The sequence below is a fragment of the Osmerus mordax genome, chromosome 12, assembly GCF_038355195.1.
Source record: "Osmerus mordax isolate fOsmMor3 chromosome 12, fOsmMor3.pri, whole genome shotgun sequence".
Taxonomy (NCBI): Eukaryota; Metazoa; Chordata; class Actinopteri; order Osmeriformes; family Osmeridae; genus Osmerus; species Osmerus mordax.
Window position 1 is genome coordinate 14,537,309 of NC_090061.1, and position 19,228 is coordinate 14,556,536.

The following is a 19,228-nucleotide window of genomic DNA, read 5'->3' on the forward strand; positions in this document are numbered from 1 at the left end:
GGGATGTAATGTGATACAAGACCCTTAGCTAACTTCCTAGTCCACCCCCCCACCCCCCGACGCTTACACTCCCTGCTCCCTCTTCTGCCCCTTCAGCCCCCCCGACACACACACCCTCACCCCCACGCCCGTCCCTCCACTCCCTGTGTGTGTGTGTGTGTGTGTCATTAAGCAGAGCAGAGTTGAGGCTCCGGGCATAGCAGCACACCAGGGACAGAAAGAGAGGGATCCGTCACACGGACAGGAGAGGACAGGAGCGTCAAGCACTCACCAACCGTACTGTTGGACTTATTCTCCCACGAGCACCTGCTGCTCTGGGATCAACTGGTAAGGCCTGGGTCGGGAGCTCCTCTCCGGGGTGCTGGGGAGACAGGAAGACCCAGGGGACAGGAGGACAGGCAGGCCGATGCATGTGTCTGATATCTGCTCCAGCAGCTCTGGGTGTGGATCATGCTATCAAGGCCTGGTATAGTCTGGGCTAGTGTAATCTGGCCTAGTCTGGCCTGGTCTTGTCTGGACTGGTTTGTTCTAGAATGGCCTGGTCTGCTCTGCTTTGGTCTGGCCTGGTCGGGTCTAATCTGGCCTGGTCTTGCCTGGTCCTGTATAATCTGACTTGACCTGGTATAATGTGGCCTGGTTTTGCCTGGTCTGGTCTAATCTGGCCTGGTCTGGTCCAGTCTTGCCTCATCTAGTCTGGCCTGGCCTGCTCTGCTCTGGCCCAGTCTTGTCTGGTCATGCTTTTCTTTGCCCAGGAGACTGGGAGCTCGGAGCCTGCAGGTCTGTCGTTAGGCCCCAAGGCTAAATCTGTCTGCTTAGTCATCTATCTGTCAAGACTGTGGTAGGAGCCCAGTTGTCTGGCCCAGTCTGAGGACCCTGACAGGCAGCGTACCTAGCCAGGCTGTGAAGACCAACAGTTTGTCTTGAGAAGCCAGGCTGTGATCCCTAACAACAGGCTTCCTTGTCTCCATAAGGGATAGGCTGTCTGCAGAGCTAGTCTGTGGGGAGATGCTAGCCAGCTCCGTGCTAAGACACCCCTGGTCAGATGGACGGGAAAACCTGTTGCATCTGGCAGGCTTTAGATGTGGACATGGAAAAGTGTGTCAAATGTGTAGATCACAAGAAGGGTGAGGCAACTTAGCATGGCAAGGTGGCGCCTGGGAGATGGGGGGGGGGGGGGGAGACAGGGTGGGGGGCCGAGGCTGGGGGGTCGGTGGGGGGGTGAGGGGGGCTGCAGGGAACGCTAGTTAGGAACGTGCTTTTACAACACCTTCTGCAGAGCGAACACTGGGATTGGTCCCCGGAGGTCAGGTGACCCTCCTGCTAAATCTGTCCAGTAAAGGCAACTAGGGGAGCTGCAGCAGGGATAATACAGGCAACACCGTTCATATCACAGCCCTGTTTGTGTGTGTGTGTGTGTGTGTGTGTGTATGCATGCGGGCGTGTTTGTTTGTTTGAAAATAATTATTTTGTATGCCGGTCAACAAAAATAACATAAACACACTATATTAAATTTACATTTAGTCATTTAGCAGACGCTCTTATCCAGAGCGACTTACAGTAAGTACAGGGACATGCCCCCCGAAGCAAGAAGGGTGAAGTGCCTTGCCCAAGGACACAACATCATTTGGCACGGCTGGGAATCGAACTAGCAACCTTCAGATTACTAGCCCGACTCCCTCACCGCTCAGCCATCTGACTCCTCAAATGTTGTGTTATTGGTTTATTTGCTCATGTTAGTTTTCTGTTGGTGTTCTTTGTGTGATATTATAACTACTGTACTCTTGTCCTCTGGACAACTGTTCCCTAAATGAATAACAAATAAGAAATGCTGTCTGCTGATTGGCTGTCAACTGCTTATTAAGTATGACACTTCCTGGTTGGCATAGACAGAGGTCAGTGAGGTCACCGCCATAGCCCCATGTGCAGTAGATTATGCAACAACTTGTAATTAAGACTAAGAACTGGTCACATGTATAACATGTCATCTATATGGGTCGTGTTGAAGGATAAGTCCCATTTAATACTGGTTGATCAAATAATTAACATTGGTTCGTTCAGATACTTTCATCCAAAGATGTATCAAACTGTATATTCTATGGAAAGTGCAACAAATAATAAAGGACTAGAACTGTACAGTAAGCTATGTGTTACAAGACACAGAGCTAAAACAACATCATATCTCAAACATGATACATCACAAAAAGGTCACTTTTACACAATTCCCTTCTATCATGCTCACATTGTCCAGTATGCGATTTACAGCTTTGACCAACTGGAACATGGGTTTAACATGAGTTACAGCCTGGATGGCTGCCCTGGTATAACTGGTATCACTGGACTTCCTCTAGATCGGTTTACTAACAACTAAGACAACTGCATGAATAAAAGAATTCCTGCCCACTCCCTGACTAACATAATCAAATGCATCTGTTTCAACTGTATCATAATATCCTAACTGCCTGGTGGCAGAACTGTATTATCATAGTTGGCAGGGCACTGTGGATGAGGAGCGGGAATGTGGTCCAGAATGCTCGACAGCAATGCTGGACCGGACAGTCCTGGGAATGTTGGAGAGAGCTTCAGCTGTCTATTTGGAAGACACAAAGCTTCTAAAGCTGGTGGAATGATACTGCAGGATTAGGATTGGGACTCTCACATGTTTATTGTTGACTTGCCGCTCCTCAGGAAACGATAGAAATGGTTGTATTTCAGAGTATTGTAGTTGCGAAGGTTGTACAGTAAGGCTAAATGTCGAGTAATTTAGGGGGATGGCCCCTACTGAGACAGCCCCTTGTGGTTTTTTGTTTACTGTCTAGCTGTCTCTTTACACCTGGACCCCCCCAGCCCCCCTCCCCCTTAGACCCTGTGTGTGTGTGGGGGGGGGGGTGTCAGGGTGTCAATCTGTGGCTTCCTTGACCTTGTGCACATATTTCAAAATGCCAGGCACCATTGTTGAAGTCGATGCTGTTGTTTCTTGTGTGGTCGAGGGCCGGGTCGTCCAGTGAGAGGATGGGCACTGGGAACAGTGTTTGTGTAAAAAATGGGAATTAAGGCCCTTGGTGTTGGAGGGCTCATTTTGTGAAAGAACAGATAGTATGATAGAGAGGGAGAGAAGGATGGGGAGAGTAAGAAACAGAGTGGGAGAAATAAGGAGGTAGAGAAAGAGAAACAGGGGAGCAATAGGGAGCGAGGGAGAGATGAGGAACGAGAGAGAGGGGGAGAGATTTATCTGACGCCATGTGTTTCTAAATCCAACACGCTGGAGCAGAAACTAAATTAGCCTTCGGCTCGCTGGGTTAGCTCAGATTTCCCACCGACGAGGGGCTCCACTGGAGCCCCAGGAGAGGTAAGGGGTCAGATCTCTATCTGCCAGGAGGGGAAGAGGGTCAAACCCTTTCATTACTCTCTCAGGTCAGATAAGAGGATTGGCGCTGCAGGTCATTATTTACAAAAATGGCATTCATAAGAGCAGTGATGGAGTGGCCCTGGTTCCTGTAAGCAGCACAAAGCGAGTGGGTCCTAAGTCATCCCAGCTACAGCCTCTCCTGCTGGGCAGAGCTGGGAGAGCAGTCAGGGAGAAGGCTCCAGGAAAGACTTGATCCACTATGATCAGAGTACAGATCCACTATGGGGATTTTGGGACGACTTCTGACCTTATGTGTTTGGCTGGAAGATTCAGGAATCTCTCCTATGGGCAGGGCATGTGAGCTTTTTTGAGGTGGAGCTACAGGGATTTGGGAGAGTGAGCTGTACCTAGCTGGGATAGTACTTAGTATTTATTATTCAAGGATGACCAAGTAAATAATGGCATTTCATCTTAAATCCTAAATATTTTGCTGTCTAGATCTTGAAGAATTTGTTGAGGGGCCCTGCTATCTTGTATTAGAAAGCTTCATCTATTCGTAATAAGAATAGAATTCCTTCAAACTGCACTAGTTACCACAAACATTAGACTATTTAACAGTGAGTTAATAGTTAAGTGTACGTGAAGGGGATGCAATAATTCAGCAGCTGTTTAGTAATATCTGTGCCAATTTATAGACATTTCCTCTCCAGCTCTTGATATGAAGTATGGTGTTGTTATCGGAGAGGTTTAGCCACACCACATTGCTAAAAGGATGAAATGTTGACCCTCCATGTGTCAGATTGTGAAGGCGAGAATGGGGGGGGGAGTGGGGGGGGGGGCATGTTGGCAAACATTCTGTCTCAGGATCAACAGCAGCATAGCCATGAGCTTGATATAATGCTGCCAGAGAAGCCAAGCCTACTACACATGAGACCATCATCACTGAGATGAGGGATCATCAACAGATTCTGTCTTGCAGCCTTTCTGTTTACATTTAGTCATTTAGCAGACGCTCTTATCCAGAGCGACTTACAGTAAGTACAGGGACATTCCCCCGAGGCAAGTAGGGTGAAGTGCCTTGCCCAAGGACACACCGTCAGTTGGCATGACCAGGAATCGAACTGGCAACCTTCGGATTACTAGCCCGATTCCCTCACCGCTCAGCCAACTGACTCCACAACTGACTCCACAACTTTACCGAGTTGGGTGTGTTCAGTCAATACAATGTATGGACTGTGGCATCCAATGCATACGTGTGTGCATTCAATGCACACACGTATTCAAACACGTGTGTGTTTGAATGAGGTCTATGTGTGTGGGTGTGTGTGTCTGAATGTGTGTGTGTGTGTGTGTGTGTGTGCGTGTATGAGTGTGTGTGTGTTCCAGTGGGATCTCCTTTCTGTATAAATAGCCCCAGCCTTGTGCCAGTATCCATCAGCTTGGTGTTTGGGGCAGATTCAAACTAGATTAACAGTACATTTACCCAACAACAACAACAACAGACACTCCCTACCTTTAGTGCAGCTTGTTGATAATCGAACCTGTACTCCTGACAGTGATGCCTTCAGACATGCCTTTCTCTGTATGGTGAGGAGGGTGGGGTTTCTGACTGTCTGATGGGTCCCATGTTCAAATATTCCTCATCATCTGTCTCTGGGCACTTTTCATATGGATTAAATGTAGTTTTATTGGGACAGAAGCCTTTCATGAACACCGCTGCAACAATGCGTGACAATATGTAATAGTTAGGTAGTAACTGTGGTCAATTGTCCCCACAGTGTTGAATCTAGATTCTTCAGAATCAGAATTAAGTTTAATTTGTGTACCCATATAAGGAATTTACCATGGTGGGCAGGTACAGTAGAAGTATAATAAACATACAGTATCTTTAAAATGTGCGTTTAGTCTTTAAATATAAAATAAACAAAAAATTGAATCTTAAACATGTACAACAAAATACTGACAAACTGTACAATATAAAATTTAAAACTAAAAATGAAAGAGTGCAGTAGGGCTGTATGCCTTAAAGTGTCAGAGTGTTAGTGTCAGTTGGGGGCCTTGTTGATGAGGCCAGCTGCAGATGGGAAGAAACTGTTCTTATGGCGGCGTGAGGTTTTGGTCCTGATGGACCGCAGCCTCCTCCGGAGGGGAGTGGCTGGAACACTGTGTGTCCAGGGTGGGAGGAGTCGATTTCAGATTGCAGCTGATCACCTTCTCAGCAGTGAGGATGATAAGCTGCAGTCTGCTCTTATCCTTGGTAGTGGCAGCAGTGTACCAGATGGTGATGGAGGAGGTGAGGATAGACTCAATGATGGCTGTGTAGAAGTGCACCATCATTGTCTTTGGCAGGTTGATGTTCTTCAGCTGCCGTAGGAAGTACATCCTCTGTTGTGCTTTCTTGGTGAGGGAGCTGATGTCTGGTTCCCACTTAACCCTCGTGCTGCCTTCGGGTCACATGACCCAAAGGTTCATAACGAACCATCGTTGTGTTTACCCAATTTTACCCAATACAAAAACAAATTAAAATAATTTTATTTTAACCTTTGCAATGTGGGGGGTCTGAGACAGCCTAGCTGTTAAAAGAAAATGCTTCACTTTGTCTTTGTATGCGGTAAATCTGTCGCAATACGACGGTGGGTCACAATGACTGATGGGTCAGAATGACCCGAAGATAACACAAGGGTTAAGGTTGTGGGAGAGGATAGTGCCCACAGTGTTGACTGGAGAGTCGCACAGGATGATGGGGCTGGGTTCTTCCTGCTCCACACACAGATCCTAAGGATATGTCCTCTGGTTTCTTCCTCTTGTATCCTAGTGGTGTGTGACTCTCTCTGTCCTCTGACCAGGAGCTGCAGGACCCAGACCCCCTCTGGACACAGTGGTCTCTCTCCCCTGGAAAAGCCTGAAACATGGCCCAGTAAGACACACACACACTTACAAAAGAGCAGTACAGACTTGACTTCACACATGGACACATTTTGACAATCTCATGTTTGCACACCATCCAAGTAGTCTTGAAGTAAATGACAGTACAACCTACAACGCTGATGTGTGTGCAGCATCCAGGGTGTCCAGAAGAAGACCAGCACCATGTCTCTGACCATCTCCTCCTGCAGAGAGATCTCCTCTTCATCCTCCTCCTCTTCCTCCTCCGCCGCCACCATCCTCCAGCAGAGACAGTCCACGCTGGTGCAGCCCCTCTGTATCAGCCCTCAGAGGGTGAACACACACACACATGCACACACACACATGCACACACAAACACATGCACACACACACACGCACACACTTTTACCTGTAGAAGTGTATGGGCTACTTACTAATGGAAGCCCCTGTGTTACTGTTTTCTCCAGACTCAAAGCCCCTCTTACTCCCAACAGTACATAGGCAGTGGGGGAGTGGCCCCAACCTTCGTCAAGGTAAGCTGGATCCTGATACGCAATCACACCTCAGCTCTGCTTGGCTCGCACAACCCTGAGCCTTGACAGGAAAACACACACCTGAGCTCTCCTGAGCACACAGCTGATCAGGAACCTGATCTCTTCCCCCACCTGCTGGCTGCATGTGGAACTGCAGCTCCATTTGTTACCGTCATGAAACACAATGACGACAGAGAAAGGTTGAGGTCAAGGTTGACCAGAGGCCTTTACACATAGGGAGATTCTAAATTATACCAGTCAGCTCCAATTGCTGAGGCCTAAACACAACTGCAAGGACAACAGTAAATTGATGCTGTTTGGCATCGTATCCTTATCAGCCAACCAATTATCACGGATTCACACCTGCATGGTGCTTGCAGACACTTGTGGGGTGCCAGTATTGACTCAACCTCCAATCAGGAGGAGAGGAAGGGCAGGCTCTCATTGTTGTCTCATATATAGTATAGATGTAGACAACTAAGGAAACACTGAAGGCCTGTCTATGCCAAAGCAAACGTTTCAAGTTCAAGTCTCAAGTTTGATTGTCATGTGTTGTGTGTCTGCATGTTACTAGGATGGGTGCATTGGAATTCTGGGTCTTTGTTTCCTAGCAGTTTGACCAAAATCTTATATGGTTCAAAATTGAATTTATACATAAATAAATATATGACAATACAACTATAGAATAACAATATAAACAATAATACTAATATTACTAAAAACACAAATATTAACCTTTAAAAAAACTTCTAACGCCTATATGAAATGTGTTTGTATTTGTAACTCCCATGTGAATGAGTTTAGCCCAATGTAGTCCCCAATATAATGGTAGGGTTAACCATGCTAGAGAGTTGACCTGAAACTCACCTGCGACTGATACAGTACTGGCCCCTGAGAAGGACTAGGACTGAAGGACAGGGTTCACCTGTTGGGATGATCTGCAAACAAGGATTAGATGAATCATGATCAAAATGAGTGAAAAGAAAACATTTCTTGAATGTTTTAATGAGTGAAAATGTTAATATTAAAGTGAGGATGACTTGTGTTCTGGAGAACTGACAAGCCTGTGTGTGTGGGTGTGTGCATGCATATGTGTGTGTGTGAACCCCCCCCCCCCCCCCCCCTCCCGTCAGTGTCTCCATGACGTCACCACAGTGAAGGGGCAGCTGGTGGTGCTGGAGTGTCGTATCCGGGGGACGCCGCCGCTGCAGGTGCTCTGGTACCGCGAGGACGAGCAGATCTTGGACTCTGCCGACTTCAGAATCCTCCGGAAGAGTAGGTGGCGGGGGGGGGGGGGAAGAAGGAGTAGAGGGTGGAGGAGGTAATGTAAATATCTAAATCACCGACCCTCGGCCACCTTGTGTCTGTGTTTCAGAGGCCAGCTCAGTGTCAGTCCCAGGTGAGTGTCAACACTCCCCCATGGTTCAACCTCTCTCACACTCCGTACAGCATGGGCCTGTGTGTATCTATGGTCTGTGTGTGTATGTGTGTATATGTGTATATGTGATGTATGTGTATCTAGGACCTGTGTGTGTTTCTATGAGCTGTGTGTGGTTGTATGGTCTGTGTGTGTCTCTATGATCTGTGTGTGTTAATCTGTGCATCTCTGAATTGTGTACGTGTATCTCTGACATGTGTGTGTATCTCTCTGTGTGTGTATCCCTGACCTGTGTGTGTATTTCGGTGTGTGTGTATCCCTGACCTGTGTGTGTATCTTTGTGTGTGTGTATCCCTGACCTGTGTGTGTATCTGTGTGTGTGTATCTCTGACTTGTGTGTGTATCTCTGTGTGTGTATCTCTGTGTGTGTGTTTCTCTGTGTGTGTGTATCTCTGACCTGTGAGTGTATCTCTGTGTGTGTATATCTGACCTGTGTGTGTATCTCTGACCTGTGTGTGTATCTCTGTGTGTGTGTATCCCTGACCTGTGTGTGTATCTGTGTGTGTGTATCTCTGACTTGTGTGTGTATCTCTGTGTGTGTATCTCTGACCTGTGTGTGTATCTCTGTGTGTGTGTGTGTGTGTATCTCTGACCTGTTAGTGTATCTCTGCGTGTGTATCTCTGACCTGTGTGTGTATCTCTGTGTGTGTGTGTATCTCTGACCTGTGTGTGTATCTCTGTGTGTGTATCTCTGTGTGTGTGTTTCTCTGTGTGTGTGTGTATCTCTGACCTGTGAGTGTATCTCTGTGTGTGTATATCTGACCTGTGTGTGTATCTCTGACCTGTGTGTGTATCTCTGTGTGTGTATCTCTGTGTGTGTGAGTTTCTCTGTGTGTGTGTATCTCTGACCTGTGTGTGTATCTCTCTGTGTGTGTATCTCTGACCTGTGTGTGTATCTCTGTGTGTGTGTGTTTCTCTGTGTGTGTGTATCTCTGACCTGTGAGTGTCTCTCTTTGTGTGTATATCTGACCTGTGTGTGTATCTCTGACCTGTGTGTGTATCTCTGTGTGTGTATCTCTCTGTGTGTGTGTTTCTCTGTGTGTGTGTATCTCTGACCTGTGTGTGTATCTCTCTGTGTGTGTATCTCTGACCTGTGTGTGTATCTCTCTGTGTGTGTATCTCTGACCTGGGTGTGTATCTCTATGTGTGTGTATCTCTGACCTGTGTGTGTGTGTTTTCCTCCCTGCTAGAGGAGCTGTGCACCCTGGTTATCACAGAGGCGTTCCCGGAGGATTCTGGGATGTTCAAGTGCATGGCTCTGAACCAGTATGGGACAGTGTCCTGCAGTGCCCTGCTGGAGGTCTACATGGGTGAGACAGCACACTGCTACAGCTTCCTACTCATCTGGCCTGAGTGTACTCTTTCATCACCCTCATCCCCTCTTTCCCTGTCCTCGTGTAGACCTTGAGGAGCAGCTGGAGAACGAGTGCCCTCCTCCTCAACAAGCCCCCCACCCTGTCCAACAGCCCTACAACCCCCCCTACGACCTCCCTTACGACCCCCCTTACGACCCCCCCTACGAGCCCCCCTACGACCCCCCCTACCAGCCCCCCTACCTGCCGCCCTACCAGCAACAGCCCCCGCCCCTGCAGCAGACCCCGCCCCTTCTCCACCAGCAGCCCCCCAGGCAGGAGCAGGAGAGCAGCCCATCGCTGCTGTGTGACACCTCAGCCATCCCCCCTCCAGAGTGGCCCGACAGCCCCCTGGAGGACAGTTGTTTTCCGCTGGAGGAAGAGTGAGTTCCTCCCTGCTCCCACACAGACACAGCATTAGTTCCTGCTTGTTGGTTCTTACCTGTAACAGTACACACAGGAGTCATAAGTGTTGCTTCTCACAAAAGGACCCATTTTTTGGGGTAATGGCGCCAAAGCCTTGGGGAGAAGTCTCTGTTATGTAGCTTTATGTTTGTACCTGAAGAGGGCGCCATTACCTAATGTTCATCCGGTCAAGTTCCAAGTACGGCTGGTTCGAAGCTACTCTTTTTTCCCATTTATATTAACATCAACGTATGTGCTAAGGTTTGGCATGCGGCATCCGCGTGTTTCAGTTCACTCTCGAGTGCGCAAAGAACTTAAGGCAAAAAAAAAAAATCGTGCGAGAGAGTGTGGGGTCGCTGTCAATACAAAATCAGCTGGTGCTCGCACGCGCTTGGCATTCCGAACGAGACCGCGCATGTGGTCAAAGAGCTCTTGCACTCGGGTTTTTAAATTCAGTAACATTTGTCAGACTGATGCGGAGGCAGACGCTATTCGTTTTTTACATGTCTCTGATCTGAAGGCTCTCACAGGTAGGATTGGCTCTGTATCTTTAAATGTAGTCTTGTTTTTTTTAATTCTTTCCATCTTGTGAATTTGTTTCTTGATCCTGAGTGACGCTGAAAATCAGGTGCAACGGTATGAGCGTTTGAAGTTCTATATTCCTGGATGTATTTATGTTCTGGTAAAATGTGTTCCAATCTCTATGGGATGTACAAAACCTGGGATGCAATGCACTTGAACTTTCACCAAAGCTTTTCTGCCCTTTAGAGTTTAGCCCTGAAGAAGGACTTTTTGGATCTTGCAGTGACAACCTCTCTGCTCCATTCGATAACGCGATAACTTAAGATGATTTTGTAATGGGGTGCCTGTGTGTGTAAGGTTGTGTGTACTCTGCGATGGTATGTGGGCAACTAAGGGTGTTCTCAAATGTCTGTTTAGCTGTATTAGAGGGGACCCTGGGGTAGGTTGCTGCCTGGCTGTCCACTGGCACTACAGGGAAGGGCACCTTGTGTACCAGCTTTGTCTTAGTAGTGGTCAACATACTGTTTTCTGAATAATTTATGTATGTATGGCCATGTACATATATGGTCAGATTATTTGTAGGTTGGATTGAGTCATTTAGAGAGGACGCAGTAATGATCCTGGACAACTCGTCACTGTTATTTACTATGCTTCAAAGAGAATAGAGGTGTCGCTTTCTGAGACTGTTCCATAGAACAGACATCTCCAGTAGCATATCCTGTCTCTCGCAAACCACACACACACACACACACACTCTCTTGAACAACTTCTTTGTTCCCCAAGTACCCTCTGTTGCATAATGGAGGCAGGATCACCTGATCTGTGTGTATCCGTGCACACATGCGTGCGTTTTTGTATGCTTTTCAAAGCGGCCGCTGTGCATCTGTTAGAAAGGGAATGTATACGGATCATAAGGCTTGAAACTAGAGACCCAGATGCAGATATCCCAGTCATGGCATCACAGAAGACAAACAGGTGCCGAGAAACAGCTACCTGGAGAACCGAACAGACACGTAGCTCAATTCCTCTTCCAGCCATGGGAGTGCAGTCCACGATGAACAGGTAGAAGTTGTGTGCGTGATTCAAGTTCAGGCTCTTGAACTTTGTGTTCTTGATAACTTGTCAATTCAGTTGTGACCTGTAGCATTTGTAGTCAAATTTGGAGGGATAGGAGTGTCGGGGAGGGGGGGTCTGTGTTGAGTCTGTGTTGAGCGTTGTGTGGCCGAGGATCGTGCTTCTCCTACCCATGATGCCTTTCTTTGTTAGGGTGGGGCAGCGGATGGGTTGGGAGGTGGGGGATGAGCTGGTTGGGGGGTGGGGGTGAGCTGCACCTGCCAGCTACCGTCAGCGAGACCTAGTACCTCCCCCCTGCCTCTCAACCTCCAGATATAGCTGTTCCTGCTGTAACAGTCCACTCACACTCGCATTGCTGTAAGGCCAACCCAGAACACTTGTGTTTCCTGTAGTATTTTGAGCCCAGTAGTTGAAGTGAAAGTCTGTACTGTCTCTGTATTCTACCTACCTTCGTAAAGCAGGCTGCAGGTTCACTGATTTAGCCAGAATGCTGTTACCATGGACCCCATTTGGGTCGTTGAACTGGAGCTAAATGGTGGTCAATCAATTTCGATTACTAAACTTAAATAATTTTCTGTCATTGTCTTTTCATCTTACTGTTTATTTGTTTCTCTGTTTCTCTGTTTTAATTTTTTTCCTGTCTCTTCCCCTCTATCTATCACTCTCTCCCTCTCTTTTTTTCACCCAGCTTCCCGGACTCCCAGCCAGCAAGTCAGAGCGCGGACGAGGCCTTTGGCCCCAGCGAGGAGAGCGCTCTCAGTTCCGAGGGTCAAAGGTCACCCGAGCTCGCCCGCACGCCCACCCCGCCGCCACCGCCCCCCTCAGCCTCGACCCCACCCCAGCCGGCCACGGCCAGACAGCCCACCCCCAAGCTGTTCACTCCCAGCAGGCCTTGCTTACAAAGTGGAGGGGAGTCCATTGGGGGCAGTATGAGCAGAACCGACCTGCCCACCTTCTCCCCCAGCCTCTACCCCCCCACCGCCTTCAACTACGCCCGGCCCCGCCACTTCATACAGTCACAGCCTCAGTTCCAGGCCCCCAGCTATGAGAGCGCCCAGGCCCTTCCCCAGGCCCCACCACAGAACCAGATCCAGAACCATCCCCAGGTCCCGATCCAGCCCCTAGCCCAGCCCCAGGTTCCTCCCCAGGCCAATGGCAACAGCAAGGTCTCCCCCTCCTCCTCCAGCCTCAGCTCCCCTATCTCCTCCACCCCTGCCCCCACCTTCCCTTCCACCTCCCCTCCCTACACTTCCCCTCCCTCCACCTCCCAGCCCTCCTCCGCCCCGCCCGACTCCCCCTCTCGTGGTCCCATGCGCTCCACCATCACCCTGATCCCCAGGGTGCCCAGTGTGGGCGCGGGCAGTGCCACCATCAGCACCCAGCCAGAGAGGCCCTCCCCGGCCGCCTACCTCTGCTCCGTCCTGCCCTCCCAGTCCAAGCTCTCCCCAACCCTACCCTTCCCCAAGCCCCCCTCTCCGACCCGCTCCCCTCTCTCACCCCCTAGCCCCCTCCCCAGGAGATCGGACCTCCTTTCGATGACTGGACTGTCCTTGAACCCCCCCAGCCAGGCTCCCCTCTCCCCCATGGCCCCCAGGATTTCCCCCTGCCTCCCCATGGCGGCCCCTCTACCCCAGCAGAACATGCCCCCTCCCTCCTGTGTGTCTCTGCCCTCCAGCTACAGAGCGTCTCCTAACATGTGAGTTAACACAGGACACATACAGTATAACAGGCCTTATATAGTCAGTATGCAGGAAATAGGCCTCATATAGTCAGTATACAGTAGATAGTCTGAAAACATTAAATATGAGTTGTTTTCTACACTGATTGGTCAAATACTCCATGATAAGTCCAGCCCAGTCCAAGTCAAACAACAAGAAACACAAGTTAATCTCATACTTTACTTCACACCCCCCCAGCCTCCCCAAGCCCGTCCTGAGGAAGGCGGTGGCGCCCAGGCCTGTGTCCCGCTCCACGGACGAGCAGATCCAGGGCTCCAAGGATGCTTTGATCCAGGATCTGGAGAACAAGCTACGCTGCAAGGAGGCTCGCAGGAGAAACAGCCAGGTGTGTGTGTTTGTGTGTATGTATGTATGTGTGTGCGTGTGGCCCCGATACTCTTCAAACTGTAGCACCATCACCGATAGAGTAAGTCAAGCCTTGGTCCTGACCAATCACGGGTGGTTTCCTGCATGTTGCGGTCCAATAGAAACTCTCGTACGAGGAGCGCATGGCCAGGAGGCTGCTGGGGCCAGACAATGCTGCTTACGTGTTTGACCTGGAGAACTCGTCAGACTCACAACTGGACCAGGTACACAGGCAACTGTTTATCACACCTGTATTACTACTGCCATCCAACTTTCCAACCACTACAGACAACCACTTTGTACATAATTTAATCAGATCAAATATGATTTGAATAGCACCACTATAAACAACCACTACATACAACCACTATATACGATCACTATGTACAACCACTATAAACAACCAATATACATCTGCAGCACAACCACATTGTACAACCACTATTCAATCATTATTTAACCACAATACCACCTTCAAGGGTGTAGGCTAGTCTACTACTGTACTGTACTGTGCTATACTGTACTGTATTGGAGCATGTGAGCTGGGTCTGAAGGGTTTAGTCCAGCTTAGCTGTTCCCTCTTTTGTACCCTCCTGTCTCTGAATCTGTCCCAGAGCCCGTCCCTCTGCCCCTGTCCATCACAACTCCCTCCCCTCTCTCCATCCATCCATCCCTCCCTCCCTTCCTCCACCTATCAATCTTCACTCCTGTTATCCTCTCTCCTCACTCCTTCTATCCTTCCTCACTACTGCCTTTCATCTGTCTATCTATGTGATAAATGACTAAATGTAAATGTAAATCTATCGTCTGCTAAATGACTAAATGTAAAATGACTAAATGTATCCCCTACTTCCTCCCTCCTTTCCTCCACCCATCCATCCATTCCATCCGTCCTTCTTCTGTTTGTCCTTTTTAATCCTCTTTTCTCCCTCGATCTTGCATCCATTCATCTTTCCCATCGCACGTTATCCCTCGCTCCTTTCCTGTGTCCATCCCTCCCTCTATTCATCCTCAAACAATGGCTGTCTGGTCATCTGTCAGTAGAGATGAAGCTTTAACCCATCCGATGTCTCTCTTGAATCACAGCCAATCCACTGTCCCCTTCCAAGAACATGGCTGGAAATAGCTAGCGTGAATCCTCTGTGCCAAGGGGGCATTCTGACTGCCCCCCCCCTACACACACACACACACACTACACCCAATACATACCAGCATACCCCTCCAACAGTGCCCCACCCCTCCCCCATACACATACAAACACAGCGTGTTTATACACTGTGTTTGTATACACACACACACACACTCACTGACCAGTCATTCCTCTTAGTTGTCTCACACTTAACAGGTTGTCTCACGCTGATGATGTCATCCAAGGAGGAGGACCTTAAACTTCCTCTGACCAATTGTACCAGTGTGATGAGGAGCCTGGTGTTTAGACTGGGGTTCCCCTACAGCAAAGGTGTGACAGAATTAAATTCCATTTGATTTACCGTCTGTCTGTTTGTCTCACAGCCAGATTTACCTGAGGGACGGCACAGTGGAGGATTATGGTAAATATCATCCTACCAAGTTCTACACACACCTAAACACACACATTTCAACATTGCTACAGTCCGCCCTAACTCACGTTCTGCAAATAGCCCCCTCCAGAGTAGACTACCCAAAGCAGCCAAGCCTAAAGTAGCCCAGCCCAGGGGAGCCCAGGTTGGTATTACCCAGGCCAGAGAAGCCCGGACCAGACTAGACTAGACCAGAGTAGCTAAACCCAGACCAGCCTAGACCAGAGTAGCTAAACCCAGACCAGAGCAAGCCAGTCGAGTCCAAGCCAGGTCTCTCCTTCGGACAGGAGTGTGTTTGTGTGTCTGAGTGTGTGTGTGTGCCCCCCCCCCCCCCACCACCTGTTTGCTGGTCAGCCCCTGGCTTCCCTTTTCCACAGCCATGCTGTAAGAGGGACAATAATAGAGCATGAATCAACGGAGGACAGCTTTCACTGGAGACGACAATGTCTCTTTTACACACACAAACACACACACACATTTAAACATTGGAACTGTCCACCCTCAGACACACTCAAGTTTGGACTCACAATTCAGTCCCATTCAAAATTCAGTTTTCCATAAACCCCTAACCTTAAAATCATAACCTTATTCAAAAAACCTAACCTGAGCCTTAACCCTAAAACTATTTGCAACCCTTACTGTAATTCTAACACTAGTTCAAACCGCAAACCTACAGACAAATAGCACTTGAACTTGTGAGGACCAATAAAAAGTCTCCACACATTCAAATGTTCCTTGTTCCACGCACACACACACAATTAGTTCCCAAGTAGGAGAGATAAACAAGAACGCACTCAACACATAATGTAAGCAATGTTCATCATGGATGGAGCTGTTGGAACCACTGACAGAAATAGAAAGAGACAGAGAGAGAGAAAGAGAGAGAGGCCGTGCAGTCTTTTGAGCAGTCAGTCTGGGTTTCTTTTGTCCCTGTCTGCACCTCTCTCATTCAGTCAGCCAGCAGAGCAGTTATGAATGTCCCTCTTCAATCCCTCCTTTCTCCATACACTTTTCCTTTCTCACCATTTAACACCCCCCTTCGTTCTCTCTCCCTTTCCCCCCACGCGTCCTCTCCCTTTCTCTCTCTCTGTCTTCCTCCTGTTCCAGGGGAAAGCGCCACTCGGGAAAGGATGGGAATGAGGGATCTGCCATCCAGGAGAAATGCTACGCTCCTCGCTTCCTCCAGGTCCCCCAGGACCTCACAGTGGAAGAGGGACGCTTCTGCAGGATCGATTTCAAGGTATACACACACACACACGCATGCTTGGTACACACACACAAACGCTTAGTAAACACAAGCGTAGTATGCACGCTTAGTACACACACGTACTTAGTAGACACACACTTAGTACACAGGAAGCCACATGCCGGCACTCTCTCTGTGTTGTGTAGGTGGGCGGGCTTCCCACACCAGATGTGTGCTGGTACCTCGATGGCAAAGCCATCAGACCAGATGACTACCACAAGATGCTGGTGTGTGAGAAGAGCATGCACTCCTTCATCATTGAGATCGTCACCGTGCACCACGCCGGCGTGTACGAGTGCGTGGCCAGGAACCGAGCCGGGGAGAGCCGCTTCACCATGAGGCTAGACGTGCTGGGTGGGTTTCGCTGCTAAGTTCCCATGTGGAAGTCACTGCGTGAACATGGGGAAACAAAAACAATTAACCCCCCACCCCTCCCCCGCTGTAGCCCAGGAAGTGCTGCGCCCCCCCACCTTCATCCAGAAGATGCTGAACCAGCGAGCACTGGAGGGGGACACGGTCAGGCTAGAGTGCAAGGTGGACGCCTCCCCGCCCCCCCAGCTGCACTGGAAGAAGGACAAGGACATGCTTCGTATCGACCCCAACAGGATGAGGTAGGGTGACCCGCCACCCCGAACCCTGTTCTTCCAGCTGGCCAGCTCACTGTGTGTCCTATCCTGTACATCTATCTCTACGTCCCCTGCAGTCTGTACCAGGACGGCTCGGGGCGCCAGTGTCTGCTGCTGGAGCGGGTGGAGAAGGTGGATGCAGGCTGGTACACCCTGTCTGCTATCAACGAGGCGGGCATGTCCACCTGCAATGCCAGGCTGGACGTAGGGAGTAAGTAGATGGAGTGTGTGTGTCAGTAGGAAATACCGCCATCCTTTCACAGTGTTGTTTTGGTCCCGTTAAGCATCCGCATGGCTGTAGCCTTTTACTGGCAGCCATGGCTGGCACACACACATACACACAAGCTAACTAGTCATCTGGGTGACTGAATCTGAAGATGGAGAGGTAGGGCATGGAGATGCAGGGAGAGGGAGAGGCAGAGCAAGAGGCAGAACAGGCAAGAAGAAGGGAAAGTCTGGGAGAGGCAGAGCTGAGCAGGGAGGCAGTGTGTCGAGGCAGGGAGGGGCAGTCTTGTCTGTGGGGGTATTTTAAGGGCCCTCTCAGGATAGCAGCACATGCCTGGTGATCATTCCTCACATGCCTGCTAACAACAAAGGTTGCTTCATATCTAAGAGCTTATACCAGCTTTATGAAGCTGAGCCAGTCTGAGTTTGTTTTCCTGAATCAGTCATATTACTGCGATTGCAGCAAATAAAAAAAATTGCACATAGCTTTTACATTACATAATTTAAGTCCAACTAATGAGATCCCAATTAATGAATTTGCCACACCCAGTATGATCAGAAAATATGTTAATTATACTGTATGTGAACTGATTGGTTTGAAATTATTCTATCATGGCAGGGAAACCCATCAATTCTCCTGTCACCTTCTCCTTTCTATCTCAATCAGGAAATGTCTGTCCGTGTCTATTATTAAGATTCAAGGGTTCAGAGAAATGTGTTATTGTGAGTACCTACCCTGACCTTTGTCTTCCATTCTCTCTCTCTCTCTCTCTCTCTCTCTCTCTCTCTCTCTCTCTCTCTCTCTCTCTCTCTCTCTCTCTCTCTCTCTCTCTCTCCCTGCCACCTCTACCTCTCTCTCCCCCTGCAGCTCGTGTGAACAAACCTGCCCCTGCTGGTAAGAAGCTGAAACAGCTGAGCCACCTACCCATCCTGACGGTGGAGTCCCCCCCCCAGCACACCGCCCCCCTGTACGAGAGCGAGGAGCTCTAGACCCCTCACACACACACACACACATTTGACTCCTGACTGAAACCTGTCCCCGGCCTCCTACCTCCCTACCCCCCCCCCCCCCCCCCCCCTGTCCCCGCTCATGTGGATGTCCTCATCCCCTCCCCCCTGCCTCTCAGATCTCACCAGCCCTGGGAAAGCGTTTCAGCCTCACTGTAGCCTCGTTACCATGATACAGAAGTCGGCATAACAACCGCAGTGTGGCTGTGATGCAGGACTCCCACAACAAACCAACCAGACCCCCAGAATGGTCAGCTGCACTTTAATACCCCCCACCACCACCACCCAGTCTTGGTCATTTAGAGAGACCTCTCTTTCACACACGTCCCCTACACACACACACACACCCCATCTCCTCTGTATGGCTGGGCTGACTGGAGATGTCGTTAAATGATAAAGTGACACCGTCAGAATGGTGACATCACAAAACCCACGTGGCAGAAACATCACTAGTTGCCGTCCCTGTTGTTTGCTGTTGTTAGCTGATAGAGAATGAGATAAGACTGCTGTATCGTCCAAATATGTACGTGTTTGTTTGGAGTTCCTTTACGAAGAGGCTTGTTTGGGTCAGAGGCGTGCCAGTGAGAATGTGTCTCAACTACTATATCTGTTATAACGAAAAGTCAAATGGACGGTTTTAATATGTTAATAAAGCTATTTATTTGGAAAAGTCCTTATATGGAGTACATGGTTGTCAAAACCTGTTGAGTTCCCCAGCCTTCAGGTCTATATCTACCATAGTACACCTCTTTACCTGTGTCTACAGTGTTGTCTTGCATCGTTGTGCATGATGTGAAACTGAATGAATGAGTAATAAAGTTTCTCTGACCTAATTTCTGCATGTTCTGCTCCTTGACTTCACTAGCAGTCTGACTCCCTAATTGGAACATACAATACTGCTATCTACAGTAGGTGTATAGACAT

The 19,228-nt window shown here is 49.1% G+C and overlaps 1 protein-coding gene across 1 annotated transcript; it reads left to right on the forward strand.

Annotated features, from left to right (window-relative positions):
• The first annotated feature begins 176 nt into the window (after positions 1-176).
• Positions 177-19,137, forward strand: myot (myotilin). Its single transcript, XM_067248213.1, has 17 exons — positions 177-327; positions 6,193-6,263; positions 6,406-6,565; positions 6,700-6,765; positions 7,899-8,040; positions 8,141-8,164; positions 9,394-9,513; positions 9,605-9,938; positions 12,245-13,252; positions 13,473-13,620; positions 13,763-13,864; positions 15,153-15,190; positions 16,307-16,439; positions 16,592-16,799; positions 16,891-17,056; positions 17,149-17,282; positions 18,165-19,137. Exons 2-17 carry the CDS (start codon positions 6,256-6,258, stop codon positions 18,284-18,286), a joined length of 2,913 nt encoding a protein of 970 aa, XP_067104314.1. The 5' UTR covers positions 177-327; positions 6,193-6,255; the 3' UTR covers positions 18,287-19,137.
• The last annotated feature ends 91 nt before the right edge of the window (positions 19,138-19,228 follow it).

Excerpts from the sequence above, each read along its gene's own strand:
- myot (XM_067248213.1), top strand. Across the intron at positions 6,766-7,898 it reads TGGCCCCAACCTTCGTCAAG|TGTCTCCATGACGTCACCAC; the intron begins GTAAGCTGGATC and ends CCCTCCCGTCAG. Across the intron at positions 8,165-9,393 it reads CAGCTCAGTGTCAGTCCCAG|AGGAGCTGTGCACCCTGGTT; the intron begins GTGAGTGTCAAC and ends CCTCCCTGCTAG.